The 21601-nt window shown below is 38.7% G+C and overlaps 1 protein-coding gene across 1 annotated transcript in view; it reads left to right on the forward strand.

Moving 5' to 3' along the window:
- LOC121959261 (SH3 and cysteine-rich domain-containing protein 2-like) overlaps nucleotides 1-13217 on the forward strand; it is a 36080-nt gene extending 22863 nt beyond the window's left edge. The window contains exons 4-11 of the mRNA XM_042508493.1: nucleotides 5906-5990; nucleotides 6181-6293; nucleotides 6402-6465; nucleotides 8111-8166; nucleotides 8325-8413; nucleotides 10386-10437; nucleotides 12630-12767; nucleotides 13008-13217. Coding sequence (XP_042364427.1) covers nucleotides 5906-5990; nucleotides 6181-6293; nucleotides 6402-6465; nucleotides 8111-8166; nucleotides 8325-8413; nucleotides 10386-10437; nucleotides 12630-12767; nucleotides 13008-13106 — 696 coding nt within the window. The 3' untranslated portion in view covers nucleotides 13107-13217. The remainder of the gene's footprint in view (nucleotides 1-5905; nucleotides 5991-6180; nucleotides 6294-6401; nucleotides 6466-8110; nucleotides 8167-8324; nucleotides 8414-10385; nucleotides 10438-12629; nucleotides 12768-13007) is intronic.
- Nucleotides 13218-21601: the final 8384 nt, after the last annotated feature.

The following is a 21601-nucleotide window of genomic DNA, read 5'->3' on the forward strand; positions in this document are numbered from 1 at the left end:
TTTTTTTTTTTTTTAGCCAGGCTTTTGCATGGTAAAATTTGTGAGTTTTATTTTATAGAATACAAAAAAGTCCCCTCACAGTTTTTAGTTTCACAGTTTTTGAGATTCTCACTCGCATTTCTAGAGAATTCTCCATTAAAGTTGATTTTGTCATAAAACACAGATTATTGTCATTCACCCCTAAAACTCCATAAATATATTTTCTTTTCTCCTTTTTTTTTTAACAAGTGCAAAAAGTCAAAGATCATAATATATAAAAAAAAGTCAAAATGAGCTTCACCTTGATCAGCTGCATAATTAAATTGCTGCTTACGGGTGAATGCATAGATAATAAAAAGCTATAAAGTTGATAATATTAAAACACCATGAAGGGGGCTATTGCACATAATGAGAATTTTCACTTTTGATACTTTCTTACTTTTACTTAAATAAAAAGTTAATGCAGGCCATTTACCTGTAACATAGTACTTGTGTTGTGTGGTATTGTTACTTTTCCTTGAGTAGAGGATCCGAGCACTTCTTCCACCACTGGTCATTCACAACAAACAATAAAAACAACACAAAGGAGGCACAACTTACACAAGCTAGAGTTTATGTAAAGTAGTGTAATTAAAAATGACAGAGGGATATCGATGGCTGCAGTTCCTCTGGCTCGCTCTCAGCCCATTTGCTGAGTGCACCCATATATGACCGATTGCTTTAAAATATCTCCAGAATCAAGCAGCTGAAAATTGCTTTGGAATCCAGACAACATTTTGCTAATCAATGACAATTAAACTTAAAGATGTATTACCGTTTGATTAAAGATATAGGCCTGCTGAGCACCGCACAAAATAATTGGTTCTGTGGGAAAGGTGCACACTCACACCCATCCTCACCCAACTTTTTGAGTCTCCTTCAGAGTCCAGTCGCGCTTTCTGAGCTGCTCTCTTAAACTGCTCTACAGTCACCACTGCTGATATGTAGAGTGTTTGATTATTGGATGTGAAGGGGATGTTTCAAAGTCTCTATCGCTGAAGAAATTGTTTGTCTACCTCCACTTCTGAGCAGCTCATTTGTTTCAAATTGGAGCGCTGGCACAGAGGATGAGGCCAAGTGCCACTCATTAATTAACATAATTTCACAGCGAGTGAAGAATTTGCTTGAGGTCTTTTATTGTGTTTGTTTCCTGCGAAGCACTCTGTGACAAATGGATTATAACGAGGATAATGAAAACAATATTCGGAACAAAAGAAACGCAAACTCCAAGACACTTGGCCACAGCTGCATGTCTCTGTGTCTGTTCACTAGAGCTGTAACAACGTGTCAGTTAACCCTTTGATACCTTAGCAAATTGGCTTGATTTCTTTCAAAAACATGAGGAGAGGGCGGCGAGAAACAAGAAACAGCTGAAAAAAAATAGCAAGAATTTTTTTTTTTTTTTTTTTTAAATTACAAGAAATTCTGCATGGAAAAAAGTAAAAATAAACAAAAAAAAGTAACAAGAAAATGTGAAGGAAGTGCTAAAAAAAAATCTTTTTTCTGTAACTTTAAATATATAATTAAGAGTATAATAAACATATGGGGGGAATGACAAAAACTTGAGAGGCAGAAAAAATAAATTTTCAATGAAGATAAGAACAAAACAAATAAGAACATCAATGAAAACTTTTTTTAAGTTTCCTCAAGTAGTGCAGAAAAAAAAAACGGCAAGTTCACTGTCAGATATCAATGACAATATTTTTTGATTGTCTGAGGTAATGCATAAAAAACAAAACACCAACAATAACATGTATATGTATTACACTGCAGCCCTGTTTATTTGCTGTGCTTCTGGCTTTATATTTTCTTGCTGATCAAAAAGAGTTTGTAGGTTAGGCTGCGAGTGTTTCTGTCTCAACTTCAGTCTGGTACTTTCAGAGAAACTTAACTCTTTTCACAAATAATTGTATTAATTTTGTTAAATTTACACTGCTGATTAAAGTTACAGACAGACAGAACTAAATAAAACAAACAAACCAAAAATCATTGGCCTACATTTCATTTGGTATAAAATTTAAAAAAGCCTTTTGTTTTCTAGTTTGAAGAATGTTACAAGATTGAGGCTGATATGTGTCTTGTTATGCGTCTCAGATGAATCATGTTGACTTTATCTCCGTCATGAAAATTAAAACAATGCAAACAGTGATAAAAATATAGATATCCATGTTAGTCACCCCATTTTCATCCCGCCACAATAAATGCTGCCATTGTGGGTATTCCATTTAACAACGCTGATCCTGTTTTTAATGCATTATTAATGTTATTAATGTATCATGTATCAGTTTGTCAATAAAACATCTTTATGCTTAAAAAAAAAAAAAGAAGCAGGACTGATAACGTTGGCTGCCTAACTTGCACATTAACATTTGTCATTTTATTATCAGCTGTTAGCTAGATTTACCATAGCATAACAGAGGGCTAAAGTGGCTGTCGGCTGATGGCTAATAATAAAACGGTTAACGCTGATGTGTGCCTCCAGCCAGGTTAACGTTTGTAATAAATGTTTAATACTTGAATGACGTTGAAACGGGAGCTTTACTAACCTCTTAAAAAACCCTTCATAAATTCAGTTTTTTTGACAAACTTAATAAGGAATATGTGCAGTAATATAACTGCAGGAAATATTGTCGGACTTTTAAGCCGCACAACTACAAACTATAGTTCCTCTTGACAGGAAACTTAATTTCAGCCTCTGAAATAATCAGTAAAGTTTTGTGCATAAATGTGCACAGTGTCTCTTTTAATAGGATGCTGAACAGCAGCTCCCCTCTCTGTTCATATTTTTCTCAGCAATAAAGTATTATTTAACCTTCCTGCTATCCATCCACACGACCCTGTGTGTCTATCAAGCAGAGTGTGTTTTGAACCTGCCTGTGTAGGCACCTGCCTGTGTAGTTATTTGAATAACCTGCCCTTTTATAGCTTCAAAATACTTAGCCGTTCTGACTGAAGACCAGGTTTTTGATGGTCAGCCGCACCAGTTGTTCTGCTGCCTCAAAATAGCATCCCACCAACAATGCCCCAATTTGCTATTTACACAACATGGGCTTTGGCTGTGAAAATGACAGCTGCATCAGTCTGAAACTAGCAATGACTGCTGTATTACACTGTGTGCCATTATGCGCCAGGTGTAAGATGGGGCTTGTCATCTTGGTCTTTTTTTAAAATTTTTTCATAGATTTATGGAAAATTCATATAACATACGGTTAAACAGGTCATCTAGAGGATAACTGGCAAATTAATTCATAATACAGAAGTAAATTAAAAGAAAAAAATCATAATTTGTAGCCCTCTGGTACACATATTATGTGAGCACCTGTGTGTGTGTTTTTTTTTAATAAATAAAAAGCAAGATATCATGAGTTTTTAATTTGTATGGTTGTCTACCATATATTATGTGAACACTTGTGTGTTTCCACATGAGTAAAAATAATTTTTGAATTCATAAGAGTGTCAGAAATATTAATCTTATAATTGCATCGTCAGTTAAAGATAGAAACAACTCATGAAATCACTGTTCAGTTATGTTTTTGTGTAGAGTTTCATGCAGTTATTTTAGTGTCGAGGTGAAGTTTGTGCTCTGTGAGCAAAGAGATAAGAAGAGATTCTGGGCAAATTTTAGTCTGTCAGTCCTGAACAGCCATCTCACTTCCTCCAAACCTTAAAGCGATGTTTCACTTTTGGGTGACTTCTGTACTTTTTCAGAAGGTCTACACTCACAATATCTGTCAAATTGCCATGGCAGTCATTTTGATTTGTTTCCTTTTATGTACATATTTTTCTTCACTTTCACATTCAGACACTTTTTGGCACAAGCATGCAAAATGTTAAAAACCTCACATGATGCCTTCCTTTAAGTCATTGACAGTCAGTGGGGAGATCATTTTTATTTTTTATAACACAGTGTATGCGTGTGAACTACATTTTTTATTTTAAGATAATGAAAATAACTCTTGGATGAGAAAGTGACACGGTTAACATGGAGCAAAATACATAATAGTGTTTTATTTTGACACAATGCAGGCAGTTCAGCCCCTGAATGTATCACAGGTTGGCAGAAAAATAACTTAAAGATGTTTTTCCTATGACATGTTATTTTCAGCATGTATCACGTACTGTAAAACAGATAAAAAAGACTTGAAACAAAGCTGAGATACTATCTTTATCGACCGTTTCTATTTGGAGAACACCGAAGCTTCATCACAGCCTCAAAAAACAAGACTTTGTAATTTTATCTCTTGGACTGATGAGTCATGTACTGTAGCTAAACATATTTCTCTCTAAATAAAGAAGCATAGTCAGATATCAAAGATGTACAGTAACAGATCTACAATTTGACAGAGACAGACCTTTGTGGTGCCTCAATACGCAGACCACATGGATAATTTAGCTTGAAGGCAGACAGGAAAAAAAAAGTTTAGTCATACTACATTAGGCACACAGCCGTGCTGGGGCACATCTCTCCAGAAGCTCCCTGTTACTGTAAAACTAATGGTGAGTGTATTATTGCCACCATCAGTAGTAATGCAGTCATAGATCACTTTAGCTGATCTACGCTGCAGGTGTCAGGATAGAAAACTATGTCAATTTAGCATTTTTTCTTTCTTACAATTTGCATATATATCACATGATTAAAGGGCTGGCTCCAAACTGTCAGGTTTATGTTTTCTATCAATCTGTGTTTATTAAGGGAAACATTATTGACCCACACCTGCCTATTTATCATTACTTTTCTTCTTCCTCCTACTGTCTATAAACTGAAAGGCTCAGATAACTTTTCTGCATTAATAATTTACGGTCAATGCCTTGTGTGACATTTATTTGTAGAGGAAGTGTTTGGTAAGTGGACCTGCTTTCTAGTCTTTCGACCACTCAAAGTGCTTTTACACTACATGTCACCTACACCCATTCACACACTGGTGGCAGAGGCTACCGTACAAGGTGCCACCTGCTACTCAGTAACCATTTACACACACTCACACTCCGATGGAGCAGCCATCAGGAGCAATTTGGGGTTCAGTATCTTGCTCAATGATACTTCCACATGTTGACTGCAGGAGCGAGGAATCAAACAGCCAATCTTCCGATTAACCCACTTTACCTCCTGAGCCTCAGTTGTCCAACTGCCGGAAAGATGACCTTTTCACCAAACTAGGCTGTCAGTGCAGCGGACGGATGAAAATACATTTGAAATTTGTGCTGCATGACTCAGAGAAAATAGATAAAAGGGGCTGCTGCAATTTCTTTTGCTCAAGAGGTATAAAACCAACAGCTACCAAAATTTCCTGCACCGCAGTGGACCAATAAGCGCTCCCACTGATGGGTGGTGTAATGTAAGATGCTCAGTTTTGCCGTTTGATCACAGTTTGGTCTGGTATGAAGGAAGGGTATGAAAATAGTGATCTGAAAAGTGATTAAAGCTGTCAAATCAATGCAGTGAAGTAAAAAGTGAAACTGCATAAAACAGAAATATTTAAATAAAGTTCCAGTACGTATTTTTTTACTTTATGACCGTACTTGAGTAAGGGGTTTTAGTTACATTCCATCACTGTATGTTTGAGTCTTAAATATATCAGATATCTCTTACCTTCAGAAAAATAACATAAAAACATAATCCGGGTACCACCGCCTTTTCCCAAAAAGGAATTTCTGTAGTGCAAAATATTATCTGTTGGATATTTCAGTGCATGTGTACTCAGCTTTCATCTCACACACTGTAGTCCCACCTCTCCTTGATAAAACCACACAGGTATTGTCTTACAGCAAAATATCACATATGCCCTTTGTTTTTTGCTTTTTTGTTTTTGTTTTTTCGCCTCAAGTAATGTTTCTCCTCCCTCTGTTCTCCCTCTTCTGTATCCCCATCTCTCTGCCGGCTTGCCAGACAGGAGCGTTCAAGAGAAACTTCAGCTCTCCTATGTTAACCACTGACACGCTGGGTGTGGTCAGAGAGGCTCCTGCTGCCCAGGGTGAGTGATTGACACACTGGCTGATTTCAGAGCACCAAACAAATAACATCTCAGGATGACTAATCACCGTGTCTGACGCCTTCGATCCTTGATGCCTGACAGGCCACTGTGTGTGTGTGTAGGGGCATGTGTGTGTCAGTGTAGTGTCAGCTTTAAAACTGCGCATGTGTTGCTCTGTGTCTGTGCGTAGAGGCAGATAATGGCATTGTTGACCCTGTGTATGAGGCGCTGCGCTATGGGACGTCGCTGGCTCAGATGAGTCGCTCCAGCTTCAGCAGCATCTCAGAGTCACCCTGTCACGAGGTATAAAAACACACATAAAACCCGAGTCATTCATACAAATTCATGCTGACGTTAATCATACCAAGAATATTGCTGACTCTGCTGGCTGCAAATTCTTCTTTATTATAGGCAGAAAAACTGCAAGACAAACTAGAAAACCAGCCAATAGCTGAAGAGGAGCACATCCCAGGAAGTAAGTCATTTTTCTGTTTAACTTTTTTTTTAAAAAAATACTGCAAACCATCGTCATAGTCACAGGTTTAAATGATCTTTAATATTTCAATTTTAAGAATGCACACAACACACAATTCAGTTAAAATGCAGGACACACACTTGGCATTTACACTGAACGATTTAAGAGCGGCAATTCCAGGGATCTCACAGAAACTTGCATGATCAAACATGACTTTATAAAAAAAAGAAAACTAAAAACAACATGAAGGTGGCCTGTATCTAACAACACAACTGGTTGCACTTGTGTGTGCTATGTATTGCACTGAGGATGGAATCAGCATGGTTGATATATTTTGCAGGACAAAGCTGGAAATAAAGTTGTAGTGCGTAGAAACGAACAACTGAACAAAACTCCCTTTAACACCCACTAAAATCTCGCTTTTTTTTTTTGGCTTCAGTTGGCAGTGATGTAAATATGACACTTTGGTGGACGTGCACATTTTTGCAAATGACAGGTTGCCACAAACTACTGTCCGTCTCTATCCAAGCAGTGCTCGAACAAAAATGCTAACTACTGTTACTATTCTTACACAACAGAAGTAATCACCATTTGATTCACACTTCGCTTCATACTTCTCTTGTTCACTAACCCTGTTTTCCTAAGTGTCTGGGACACTGAACATGACACATCGGTTAAAAAAAAACAAAACAAAGGCATACATCTACCACAAAATTGTGTGCACAACACTGGTCTACTGGCAATGGGAAAGGAGTCCAAAGGCTATTTAGGAGTATTTTCCTGTGTTTAAAAACCTGCGTATCGCTGCTGTCAGGCGCAAACTTCCTCTCTCCACAGTTGCTATTTTTCAGGAGTTAATAAGGGGTTTACTTACAATACAAATGGTAAACCCACTGATAGACGTAAAGGGGGACTAACAGAATTAATTTATGAAAAAATGGAAATAGCAAAATTTGGAGATATGAGGTTTGTTCCCAACAACAACTATATGCACATGCATTGCTAGTGCAAGCTACTGCTACAAGCTAACATCAACAACATTCGGTAGGTGACACTTCCCGGTCACCTCGCACTCATCGGCTATTGCAAATTTCTGCTAAATATTCGGTTGCTGTTCCTTTCATGCTATAATACCACCAAAAACAATGCAACGGTCCTGTAATTAGACAGTTTATCAGCTGAGTGTTCAAATTATACTGAATGTTGCTTTGAAAGGATTATTTAACATTTGGTTGCTGGAAATTTACAACAAAAAAACCTTTTGGAGGGACACATCTTATTTGTAATGTATATGAAGTATAAATGTTGAGATTCTTTGCACAGTGTGGCCCCTGTGCTGCATAATGTCAGAGTGAGATAAGGTGGAGGTGGTGTGTGTTCCCGCCGCAGTTCTTTAACCTCTCTGTCTTTAGTCCCAGGAGATGGGATCATCTCTGTTTGTACTGCTGCCACTTTGCAGTAAATGACCTTGTCTTCTGTCTTCCTTCTGTTTGCTGCAAAGTGACAAGAACTGTCTGTGCATCCCTCCCTTTTTTTTTCGTCTTGCACCCACTCGTTCCCTCTTTCTCTGTTTTTACACGACCCTTATTTCTTTCACATGTATTGTCTTTTCGTCTCCTTTTCTTTCCCCTCTCTGTCTCTCCAGTGCTCACCCCTCCTGAAAGTGAGAAGGCTGATTCAGAAGACAGGGTCAGCCTGAAGGTGTGTAGTCAGCACTCCTCTCTTCTTTCAGCCTATTTTTCTTGGTGAAGATGCACTCTGTCAACCCCCCTCAAACTCTTCACTGAGTTTCACATGAGAAAACGTTCAGATAACCATCTTTCTTTCTCTCTTTATCTTTTGATGCTCCTTTTCATCAGACTCCTAAGAAAGTAGAGGTCCACTCCATCCACACCTATGTGGCTCTCTACAAGTTTCTGCCTCAGGAGAAGAATGACCTGGAGCTACAGTGAGTTTAATGCCTTTACATACTGTACCACTGTGTACATGAGAGTAATCAGATGAAAGGGGAGGTAGTGTGTACCTGGCCAAAATTTACTGACATTCACACACCATCTGCCTCCTCAGCAGGATGATCGTAGGGGGGTTGCAGGGCTCGGATTGGGAGGGGGGAGCGTGCTGGGAAGGACAAACAGCTGCGTTGAATGTGTAACATAAAAAAAGAGTCTTTGTATGTTAGTAGGTGTGGTTTGACACCCACCACTAATCTGGAGGACACGTCTGTGCAAGAAGACAGCACACGAGGCATTTTGTCACATGGACAGTCCAGTTTACTCAGAAAAATAACTGTTTTGGTGACATGTAGAGTACTTAAACACAAAACATGAAAAAATAAATAAGAAAACAGGGATTTAGTATCACTATCTAAAAAAATGGTGTATATGCGAGACTCAAATTTAAAATGTAATTGAAATCTACTATAAAAACAGTCTAAATACTACTTGAATTAGCTGCATACAACGTTTAGAGCATATCTATGATTCAAAGTCTGTTTTAGGTTGTCTGTATGTGGTTCTCAACGTGGAGGAGGTTGAACAGTTAGCAGTTGATAGGGGTGTAAATAACAAGTTTCAGCACTCTTCAATATGCTGATATCACAAAGTCTGCCACAATATGATACAGATCCAATTCAGTGGCCTGAAATCAATATGAGACACTTTAAACAAATATCCTCATTGTCTTTTTCTTGGCTGCTTAGCAATATCTGCCTGGCCTGAAGCGGCTAGCATCATTTGAATGTTTAGGAAGGAGGTGTGCTTGGACAGAAGTGATGACACAGGCGTGCCATAAGCTGACAATGTATCAATGTTTATTACTTTGCATCAATGAAATTGGATAGTTTATCATGTAATCTATATATCAGTCCAGACTGATGTATCATTAAAATCCAAGCAACTAATGGTGCTTACAATGCGAACGGTGCTAACAACAGCAACAGTGCTGACAGAGCCAATGATGCCATCCGAGTACCATGGGTTTGAAAGGGATTATCAGCAGAAACCAACATATGAGTGCAGTGCAGAGTGGCAGGAATTAGCTAGTTAGTAGAAACACACGCAGGGACTCACGTGCATTAACATGCACATGCAGCTGGACCGTCTATCACAACAGAATCTCAAATTACATCACACACAGAGGGAGCGTGACATTTTTTAAATTAATTTATTGTTTATTTTTACGACAGCGCACAATTGAAAGTAATTGCACCAGAGTTAACTAGCAGCTAATTTGCTAATTTAATAGGTAAACAAAGAAAAACAAACAGAAGAGCAAGTACACTCTGTAAAACATGACATATACATAAAAGCTCATAAATATAAATATTTCACGATATAACAAACAGACAATACCTTAAAGACCATTGATCTGAACTTAACGTCACATGAACCAACACAAAAATAAAAGTCCATCAGGACGCCCCACTGTATATTCATATGGCAAATAGTTCTTTACTGCTTTATTAATCCTCTAAATGTTGTACACCTTTAAAGGGGTGCTCATTTTGACATTTATTGTTACAGTTTTTCACTAACTTCTTGTGATGTGACTGTTGAAGGAAGCTTTTTTTAGGAAAATACGCTCAGCTGTATGTGCTTTCGTTAGCTTAGAGGACTCACACAACTTGTACGTCTCTTCACTTTATAGGAAGCTATAGTCAGCAGCTACTTAGCTTAGCTTGTGTGGCTCCAGCATGCAACTCCCCAAAAAGTTTTTGTTTGGATAAAACAAACAAAATACAGAGGTGGATTAGGCAAGCTGATTCCCCCTGCTTCCAGTTTTCACGCTAAGCTAATGTTTGCTGGCCGTAGCTTCTTATTTAGCATACAGACGTCCGACTCAGCAAGTGAGTGAATAAGTGTATTTCTAAAATGTGGTAATAAATGTGTAAAAAGTCTCATAGAGCACTTTTTTTCTTTCAGGCCTGGTGACAGAGTTCAAGTCACAGATGACTCCAACGAGGACTGGTGGAAGGTAGTCTATGAAAAAAATGATATTATATCATTATATCATATTCTATTCTAATGCACTGAACTGAATAAGATATTATCACTACAAATCTCCAGATAGCCTTTGAATAGAAGTACCAGTCACATATAGACTTCAGTTAGACGGTGGTACAACCAGTTGAAGTTCTTTCATTGAAAGCAGGGCTGTTCAGAGTAAGAAAGAGCAGGCGGATGTATTTGAAGGACAGCAGGTGTGGGTGTTCGCAGAGCTGGTTATCATGAAGAGGAAAAGAGGAAGAGGACAGATTGCAGTCATTGTTTAATGAGGCAGCTGAAGATCTTAACCTTCACCTGCCGAAGGACAGACAGGTCTTTACATAAACTGAACACCAGGGAAAAGTACTGGGATATCAACTTTAATAAAATTGTAGCAGAGGAACCATATAAGCCAAAGAGCTATGAAAGACTTGATTCAAACATAACTGGACCCAGCGAGAGGTTTTTCTGCACAACAGAAGTTACAGTTGTTCAGTCTGATTATGTGACTCAACCAAACTTCTTCTCAAACTGTGATGACTGTGATTTAAATGTAGGACGATATTAAAAGGAGCAGTGTGTAGGATTTAGTGGAGTGTAGCAGTGTGGATGCAGAATACAAGTGTGAACTCCTGCTAAGGGTTCCTTTAGTATTCATCGTTCAGGAGGTTTCCAGAGCTGAATTATCCACAAAGGTCTTTTCCTATCCAAAGGAAAACAAACTGGCTAATTAAAATAAAGAAAAAAAACAGTTTCAGGTTACAAATCATTGTTTTTTCTGACGCAGCCCAACACCTGCTAATGATTGCTCACGTGTTTTCTCTGATAACTTAAGATCCAGACGTTCAGGAGGCTTCTACTGCAAGTCCAATCATTCGCAGAGGTCTCTTTCTCTTCAAATCAAATGATCCGAATGAGTAAAATAAAGAATAAAGCAGTTTCACATGAAAAAGTAGTGTTTCTCTCAAACTGTTTGGCTCGTTGTTTTCTCTGATAACTTAAGTTCAGGAGCTTTTTGCCAGGATAATTATTCTCAGAGGTCTCTTCCTCTCCAAAACAAATGGACCTGGTGATTTAAAGTACTTAAAACACTGAATAAAGCAGTTTTAAGTTGAAAAATAAATATCTTTGTGCTTACCACAGTGGCTGCCGTGAAGTGGCCCTATCTAGAGCCAGTATTTGGTTTGTCCATTTTGGGCTTCTGTAGAAATGGCAGTGCAATATGGCGATCTTTGTAGACAAGGACCCGCTCTCTATGTAGATTTAAATGGCTCATTCTTAGTTAACGAAAACACAATTTTCAGATGACTATATACGAAAAAAAAACACGAATTATAATAATTCCATTTCTGCCAATATATTGTACTAAATCCTGCACACTGGACCTTAATACCAAAGACTTGATGTTTTATCTATGAAAATTTATTAGGAGTAATTTACACTCATGCAAACCCATCCCATTACAGAAAACTGACACTTCAACCCACCCTCCTGCCTTTTTACTGTAAACACACCGCTGCTAAATGTGGAGGAATCAACATCTGGACACGAACAAAATAGCTAACTGAGCACCCAGGGACTTCGCTCGCCTCTGTGCCAGAGTCTCTGAAGAGAATAGCGGGGGATTAGGGCTCGACACATACAGATGCTTTTTGCTCGAGCACTGACGTGGCTGATTAGGGAACAAAAACATTCTTTTTATTTCTATTTCTCAGCTAATTGTGCTGGTTTATTTAAATTCCAATGTGTTACTGTGATAGAAATGTGATGCCTATTTAGGCAACCAGCCAAGTAAACAGAAGTGAAAACACAAAGAGTCTAATTTCGTATGCTCAGCCAAGGACTGTCAAGGACTGGAGTGGAAGCTGCCTCGTTGGTTTGCTGTTTGTGTTGAGACGTAAGCAGGAGGATGAGTGAAATACAATATTACAGTAGTTTCTTTTTTGTCAACAAAGCGGCCAATTGTGGCTTATTACAAGAGAAGTCAGCATCATTGATTTTTGTACTACAAGCAATTAAGGACTGTATTTTCCAATTTTAGCTGCAGCAGAGCAGAAAATATCTATTTATAACTCTGTGTGTGTGTGTGTGTGTGTGTGTGTGTGTGTGTGTGTGTGTGTGTGTGTGTGTGTGTGTGTGTGTGTGTGTGTGTGTGTGTCCATGTTTGGGTGTGTTTACCAGGGGAAAAGCAGAGACAAAGTGGGATTGTTCCCAGCCAACTTTGTGCAGCGGGTCCGCCCTGGTGAGCGGGTGTGGAAGGTCAGTGATGGTTTCCATGGCAACCGAGACAAAGGCCAGATGACTGTGAAAGAGGCCCAGGTGAACACACACAATCTGTCTCTCTCTCTTACACATACACACACACATGCAGGATACATTATTAAATGTATGCAAATGCATGCAGAAAACTGCTGAGATTACAGAGGACAGAGTGTTATGGCTTCCAATGCAGCTCACTTTCCGCCACAAACTCTCTCACATTACTGAATGTCACTCGCTCCTCCCCTTGCTCCATGCCCCTCTCTCCCCCTCCCTCCCTCACCCGATCTCGCTCTGCAGATCTGTGTTGGGAAGAACGAGGAGATTGACGGTTTCCTCCGGCTGAGCAGCGGGAAGAAGCGCGGCTTAGTCCCTGTGAAGTGTCTGCTAGAAATATGATGGCGGCGTACTTCTCCTTGACCCGCAGTTTGATAGAGAAGTTCACTATGACAGAGGAATACTCAGGAGTGTTTACCCAACACCTCACTGACCACCAGCTACCCACCTCCACCCCTCCAAAAAAAAAGTGGCAGTGAATTAGCAGCTTGAATGGATCACAACCCACAACTTTGCTTTTTGCTGCAGAAGCTTTTAAGACTAAAAGGAGGCGGTGGTGGTGGGAGCGAGGGGGGTGGGTGGGGGCTCCTTCAGAGTTCTTTAAAGCTACTTTTCTTGTAGCACAACTTTACTTTGTGTGCTTTTAAACACGCTCACAATCGAAATGTAGCATCATGTTGAAGAGGGGATCGTGTGCAGAAAGTCTGGCTACCTCATTAGCCATTTCCATTGGTCATCTGGAAAAACAGGAGAACTAAGTTACCATGATGTCAAGGCATGTCCAAGCCTTGTGAGTCTTCATTTAACTGTTTGTGTAGAGAAAACAAGACGTAAGAGATTGTGAATGATTGTAGCTGTTTGTTGTAGTGGCTTGTGCAAACACTTTTTGGTTGTTTCAAACCCTTAAACAGATTTAGTCGATCCAGCTGAGGGTTTGATGATCCAGTTTTGTACGTGCAGAGTTTCAGCTCACGACGCGCACATCTGCTGTTGTAATATGGATTCATGACTTGAGCGTGTCTCCTGCTCCGACTAAAACATGATTCAGGTATTACATTGTGTGTTATTTAAAAAAGCAAGTGCTGTGTCTCAAATCAGATACTACCATTAGTACATTCACATTAAGTCCAGTGTGTACAATATGTACTGTGTCGTGTGCGTGACTTTTTGACAGTGTCTCAAATAAAACGTCTTTTGCGTACTTAACAAGAATGATGATAACAGTTGAAAGTTTTTCTTCTTCTGCTTGGCAAGGTTGTAACGGGGTGGAGAATTAACATTTGATGATTGTCACTCGCTAAAATATATGCTTGCGATTTCTGCTTTTTGCTCATTTGTCTTCTTCTACATTTATTTTATTGTATTGAAAATCAACATGTGTTATGAATGTCTGGCTCCATCACTAGCTGCTAATGGTAGCGGTCGCATTTTGCCAATAATTACAACTTGTCAAGCATCTCATGACAAATCTTATACTAAAATTTTCTACAGTGAAGAGGATAATTTAACAAATTAAATGTCACAATATTTTTGACCAAATATCTTGATGTCGATATTAAGACAATATTGTAGGGTTGACTATTGGTGCTTTCACAAAATATTAACACAATGAGATTTTTGATAAATTATCATCTACAACCATCACAAAATACCATCCAAGTATCACTTGAAATGTTAAAAACTGAATTGTCACTGAGTTTGAGTGAGAGACTGAATAAGTAACCGCAGTAACATTTTCACTGGCTTCCATGCTGCTTTCTACTGTTTACTCACTTGTTTTCAGGTCCATCCGGAACGTCAAACATTACATACCAGAAAAGAAAAAAACAAAATGTTCAATGTTCAGAAAATCACATCACTTTATTGTAATAAAGCCTATAAAACCATAAAAGGACAACACTTAAGATATTACAACACCAAAAATCCAAGACGCTATCTAATCTCACATCAAGATATTGATATAATATTAATATATTGCTCAGCTCTACTTACACCTATAGAATCTATACGTCACAACAGATGTCATATCAATACCTGGTGATAAAATGTGCAGCTGTTAGCTAGCAAGCAAGCGACGTTGGGGTTGGGTTATCATTTGCGATACCAAATGTTACAGTATTAACCCAATAAACAAACCAATGGATTATATCCAACAACAGTATAGCAGAAGTGAAAAGTGAAAAAAGTGCTTTTGTGCTCACTGTGAAAGTTGGGAGTCACTTTCAAAAGTCTGAAATGTGAACGTGTCTACGTAGGCAACATGACTATTGAGGGTATGATGTGTCCAACGTTCCACAATCAAGTTTTTGACCGTCATGAGTGTCCCTTGTGGGTATTCATAGTGCACTGCATTTTGCCATATTTCGCAGTGTGAACGCACTTAAAATAGCAAGTACAAGTACAGATTTATCTGATTTGAGACACAGTGAAAATTCTCTGCTACATCTTGGTCAAATGAAAGTCATAACACACACAGTGGGATTTTTCTGTATTTCAAACTGCTCTCCAGTGATTAGATTACTGTACATTTGTGCTCTTCACAGCTCTGATGTGACAAATGCTTTGCGTGCACCTCTGGGGGCTTTTTTTTTTCTCTGTATGCCCTTCAATGACACTCCTGCTACACACACTAACACATATATTTTTGTAGCTCTCTTTGTCCCATGTAACTCTAAAATCACTCACTCGAATCCTGTCATTATATTGCCAGCGTTGTTTATATGTATGTAAGGTCCTGTAATATTCGCTGTCATATCCAGTCGTGTACTACAACACGAGGACTTTCTGATGCTTTTCTTGCATGGAAGAGCAGAGCAAAGAAATACCGTAATTCAGGAGGATGGATAAAAAACCAAACTCAGTGTTATTTGTCAAAAAAAAGACGAAAACGTTTAGTCTCTCGTGTTCCAAACTTCAGCTGTCAAAAATGTGCTGATTTTTTGATGAATGTTTCTCTCAGCACACTTGATTACTTATAAGTAACTCTGAGGAACTGTTGTTGTTTCTGTTATTTGAGATGATAAAAGGAAAAATCACTGCACACCATTTGATTAATTGCTCTGTCATAAACCATAAGGCAGTGACAAACTGCCTTTGTTGCAGCAATAATTGTACATAAAGATATGACAGTATTTGTATATAGCCTTATAAAGATAATGTATATACTGGCTCTGAATAGCGCTCCGACCAGGAGGTTTGCAGCTATCGAGGAGTTAACCAAGGGCATTAACCTCACAGTTATAAATTACAGGATATCATTATTTATTGTCCCACTTACAGTACCAATGTATGCATCTCTTTGCTCAATTAACACCAAGCCCTGTCAGCACAAATCTTTTCAAATACTATGCACAACAGTTCTAGTCACTAACTTTATTTTGTACTCAGCTTATTTCCAGCGTAGCCACACATGTCTGTATAATATATCTGTGCTTTTGCAAAGATTTGAATTTGGACTTTTACAAACTGTCCCGTCTTGGATCGGTCTGCACCATGCATATCCTAAACATTACCTTCACTGGCTAGAACCACGATTGGCTCAGGATCAGTATTTCCCAGGTGAATTCTCTTTCTCACCGTAATGCACACACTACCAGGCTAGTTCTTTGCATGGCTAGCTGCCCTTGGGTCTTCACATCTCTCAATAAAGTCAGATGAACTGTAACCTGTGTGCTCTTTTTTTTTTTTTTTTTTTTTTTTTTCATAGAAATAATGTATACTTTGTTCGTCACCTCTGTTCTTTGTGTCTCTCCGTCAAACTGTTCTTACCTTTATAAGTGCTGGATTTACTTTAAAGACAATGGTGGAACAAGTATTCAAATCATTAACTGTACTTAAGAAAAGTAGCAACACCACACTATGAAAATACTTAAATACAAGTAAAAGTGCTGTGTTAAGTTCACTTAAAAGGGCACTTGCTGATATTCGGCCAGCTTTCTATTAAAACAAAGTATGTAGTATGTGTGGATGAACTATCTCTCTCTTTCTCTTTCTCTCTTTCTCAAAGTCCGACCGATATCCTATCATATGTTAATACTAGTCCACTGATCTATTATAAATCAAGATTATGCTACTGTGATACCTATTTCCCTCATGATTTGTTTTCAATAACATATTTTAACACCCTGTTTCGCTGTTATGGGGAAAGTTTGTGAACAGGAAGTACTGAAGATAAGATAAGATAAGATAATCCTTTATTTGTCCCACACACAATGGGGAAATTTGTATTGAGCATAAAGAATGATATAAATAGTAAAAAAAAGCAAGGTGCAGTGGTAAAAAAAAAAACAAGGTGCAAACTCAACAGTTAACAAAATCTGACATCAATTGCACATGGAAAAAAATTGCACTTGTGGAAAATTGCACTTTAGTATAACACAGAGGCCAAAAATTGTTTGCCATTAAGTATCTGTAACCTAAATACTTGATAAATTGTAAATGGTTTTGTTTCTAGAGCCAGCCTCAAGCGGCCATTAGAGGAACTAAGGTTTTTAGCACTTCAGTGTTGACCTTATTTTTCAGCCCGGGAGGTTGTTGCTCCTTAACAAAAGTTGAATGAAACCTACCCCAGATTCACTCGCATTGCCTCTCTATACTGGAAACCTGGATGCTCACTATGACTGTGACTATGAACTATCATCTGTCCAGATTTAAACGACACTAATCAGACGGTGACCCTGGCATTAATTAGTAACGCTGTCAGCCACGGTTTGTCATGAGTTGATGTGATAAATGACAGGAGGACTGGGCGTCGTATTTCACTGTGTTTAATCAGATATGAACCTAAACACTGACCTCACAATGAAGGCCACTTTTTTATTTTTTTAAGGTTATTACCTCTGACTGAGCAACTGACAAATGACCAGTGCCACAACCACATTATATTAATAAAACCAGAGAGTGTGCTCATTTTTAACAAGAGTCTGCAGATATGCCAGTGGCTCTGTGAGGCTCCAATTGTGCTGCATTCATTTGCTCCTCGAGTGGTCTCATATCCTGAATTGGAAAGTCATTGTATCAATTTTTTGTGTGTAGCATGAGCTTTTATGGACACAACAAAAAAGATGATTTGTATTTTATTGCCCAGAGTTTAACGGCCCAGTGAAGATTCATGTTGCTATCCAAAGAAGGTGAAAGTTAAAAGCTTTAAATTACAAAGGGATTTTGTCCCAGACTTGTTGCTGTACCAGTGCATTCCCTAAAACCACTCAAATATTGCCTCACTTTTTTTTAAAAATAACTTTTCTAACTACTCTAGGTCACTCTAGTAACTGTTGCAACCTGATATGACATAAACAAAAATGTATATGTACAAGGTACAAGGTAGATTTATTTGTTGAACATTTTTCATTAAGAAACAGTGACTGAAAATGTGCTCGACCAAACTGTTGAGCAGGACCTTAAAGGGCTAAGGTTGAAATGGATGTCTGTGCCAAAATTCATACAAATCCATCCAATAGTTATCGAGATATTTCAGTTTAAACCAACGTGGTGAACCAGCAGACTGACTTGCCTCCCGTGGAGCTGCTAGTGTGCCTAAAAACGTTAGAGATAAACATTAAATAGTCATTTTTTTTCGTCTTCTACCCACTTTCGCCTCCTATCCACCCAAAAAGCACTAATTTAAAGCTGAAAGTCTGCAATTTGACCTCATATTCAATGTGTAATTTCACACCTAAATTCATAAGCTATTGAATCCAAACAGAAAATGTCTCCCTTCATGGCCACAGACGTTCGCTGAGCTCTTTCATTTGACTTGACAGTGCAGAGCCCGAGCGGACTTCTTGTTCTTAATGACCATAAATAATATGATTAACTCCCAATAAAATTAATTGGCAACGGAGGAGCTGTTGGCAGGCCATAGACTAAGCTGGCAAAGAGAGTGTTGTGTGTCTGTGCGTGTGTGTGTGTTGTGTGTCCCTGCTGTGGTGTGAGGAACATTTCTCAAATCATGACCCAGTTCTGTTATCAAATTGGATCAAATGTGATTTTCGTCTCTGTAGAGAGACAGAGAGAGACAGAAGTGTGTGCAACTGGCAGTACATCAAGCTACACTTACATTTCATAAAATTGCTGACTTTGGTGCTCAAGATGGCATGATGCTCTCCAGTTACTGTACCACTGAGCTCCCTCTCCGTCTTTCTTCATGGCAAAGAGCAGAGGCTGAAATCCTTCTTTCGAATTCTCTTTCTGCGGCTCAAACGGCAGCGATAAGCAGAGCTTGTACGGCTGAGTGTCTGTCTCTCCCCTAGCAAATCATTTTCACTCCTCTTTCACGCTACATCCATCAACATTACGACAAGACACTGAACTGTTTAGTTTGGGGCAACAAATCCTAACCGAGAGTATCAAAGAGGCGGGTCCTAAGCATATCACGCCTGCTCCAGAAAATGAAGTAAAATGGCTCATTAAATGTGTGATTTGTTACACAATCATCCTATAATGCTCGCACACGTCTTCGGATCTTTTAAAACTGAGCAGCAGCTGCTGGACAGACTCGCAGTAGGGGTGATGATTGCAGCTCGAGGGCGTTAACAAGGAGCAGGAATATAGCAACAATGCAAATTCTGGAAGAAAATCCGTGCTCAAAATAGCACTTGATTATATAGGCGGGATGAGGAAAGCACTGTCAGGGAGAAGTAAAGCTTTCTGCAGCTTGGCAGGTGAAAAAAACATGTTTCAGACCCCCTGCATCAAACACAGGCAAATAAAAATAATCCCTCACCACCTCATACTGCCTGTTTAATTCAGTTTACATGAGAAGATATTACACACAAATATATACAAGGCTTGAAACATGAAAATCTTGCTTCAGTTTATGTAGTACAAACTGTAATGTCATACTTTGTGGACACCTCCTGGAATCTTTGTAAATATACTTGTTGCAATGTCAATAATGCCGCTCTTTCAGATGGCTCAAATTATCATGTGAACATGTAGAGAGTTGATATCTAGCATCTAGTCGAGGGCTAGAAAATCTGCATGCTGCTCTTTAGCCTCTCTCTAGTGGCTCCCTGTGGCTTTGACAAAAATTGTCTAAATTAATAAAAGATATTCTTTAAACATTTTAGTTTTCATGTATTGTGGTTGTTGGCCTAAACTGATTCTTGCAGTTGTAAATATGTGTTGCTATACACAGAATATTTTTAGCTATGATTTCCAAATCCCCCAAAATATAGAGTTTAAATACAGACTGGTTCGGTTTCACAAGTAACAAAATATATAATAATTAACCCACTGCAGAGCCACCTTGTGGTAAAACTAGAGATGATAATGTAATACTGTCAAAGTATATGCAATATTTTGCTGTGAGCTTTGATTGAGGAAAAAGCACATTTGGTTTGAAATAAGCAAAGTTTTTATGTTTATTTCAAATAACAATTGATTGAGTAATCCATTGTTTATTTGACCGCGCTCACTATTTGGAACCGTGGGTAAACAATACGCTCAGTAAGACATGTTTATGATGTTGATGGGCTAATCTAGACTCAGGGGGCCATGTTGACTTCATCACAAGGCTCAAATACGTTTTGCGTCTCCAGACTTTTTTTTTCTTCTTTTTTTCTCACACTTTGCCAAGAAACCCAGAGGGCCGGATTGGACCCTTTGGCATGCTGGTTCTGGCCCGAGAGCCGTATGTTTGACACCCCTAGTGTAAGTTTAAAATAGCTTGAATCACCATTTGTTTTGTTTCTTTTAAGTTGTCATTTTTAATCAGAAACACTCTAACCCTAACCCTAACCCTAACCTATAAAAATAATGGATTAAACTAACTCACATTTGAGTTGCCAAACCAGAGGAATTATTAATATTCATGTATTCAGATGACTCGGCTGATTCAGAGACTGTCAACACTTCATGCACCAGCCGCAGTCTTTGATGAGCATGCTTGAATTCTTGCGTAATTTTTTTCCTCCTCCCTCTCTCATGTTGTCACCATCCTCAGGTTCCAGTCATGTTTACATTCTTCCAGACCCCTGGCCAACTGGACCATTAAAAATGTAGAAGGTACAAGGAGATGGCATGTTTAATGCATGGTCTCATCTCCTGCCTCTGAGGCTTACCTTCCGCTTTCTCAGGATGCCGCGTGCACAAACACACTCTCGCTGACAGGCATGAGCACCACATGGCAGAGTCCAGAGGTAAAAGACAGCACACTGAGTTCTAGGACTTTGAGTCTGAATAGTGAAAAGTCAGCGCATATCCTCAGAGTCGATCTTAGAGGTTAAGCAGGACGGAGAAAACAGGCCCAGGGGTTGACACATGAAAGCTGTCTTTGAAGCACGCTACACTGGGAATGGTAGATTTGAGGAATCACATATGCTTCTTTGCTTCTATAGAACGAGTATTTTAGGGGAGGCCCAGGGTGTTTTACTGTTTATTCTCTCTCTCTCTCTAACTCACACACACACACAGACAATAAAAAAAGATCAAGAGAGTTTTTTACATGAGGATGGATTAGTTTCAAACCATCGTCCTCTGAACAGTTTCCAAAATCATCTATCATAAAAAAGCAGAGCCTTATAGATAAAACATTTATGAAAAGAGCGGCATTGTAGAATTTACTGAAGAGCTCTGCAGGATAAATTGTAAAGGCAATTTTTTATTTTTCTTGGTTTTGAGTTGGAAGTACGGCTCAAATTATGGTAATAACAGGTAAAATAGCACACTTTATGAGTAATCTAGCAACAGATATATTTGGCAGTTTCAGAATGGATGTAAGATTTGATGATTTTAGAAGTAACTGAATTATTCATTCCTTAATTCATTGTCCAAAACCGCTTGTCCTCGTAAGGGTCGCGGGGGGGCTGGAGCCTATCCCAGCTGTCACTGGGCGA

This window comes from Plectropomus leopardus, chromosome 19 (assembly GCF_008729295.1).
Source record: "Plectropomus leopardus isolate mb chromosome 19, YSFRI_Pleo_2.0, whole genome shotgun sequence".
Lineage (NCBI taxonomy): Eukaryota > Metazoa > Chordata > Actinopteri > Perciformes > Serranidae > Plectropomus > Plectropomus leopardus.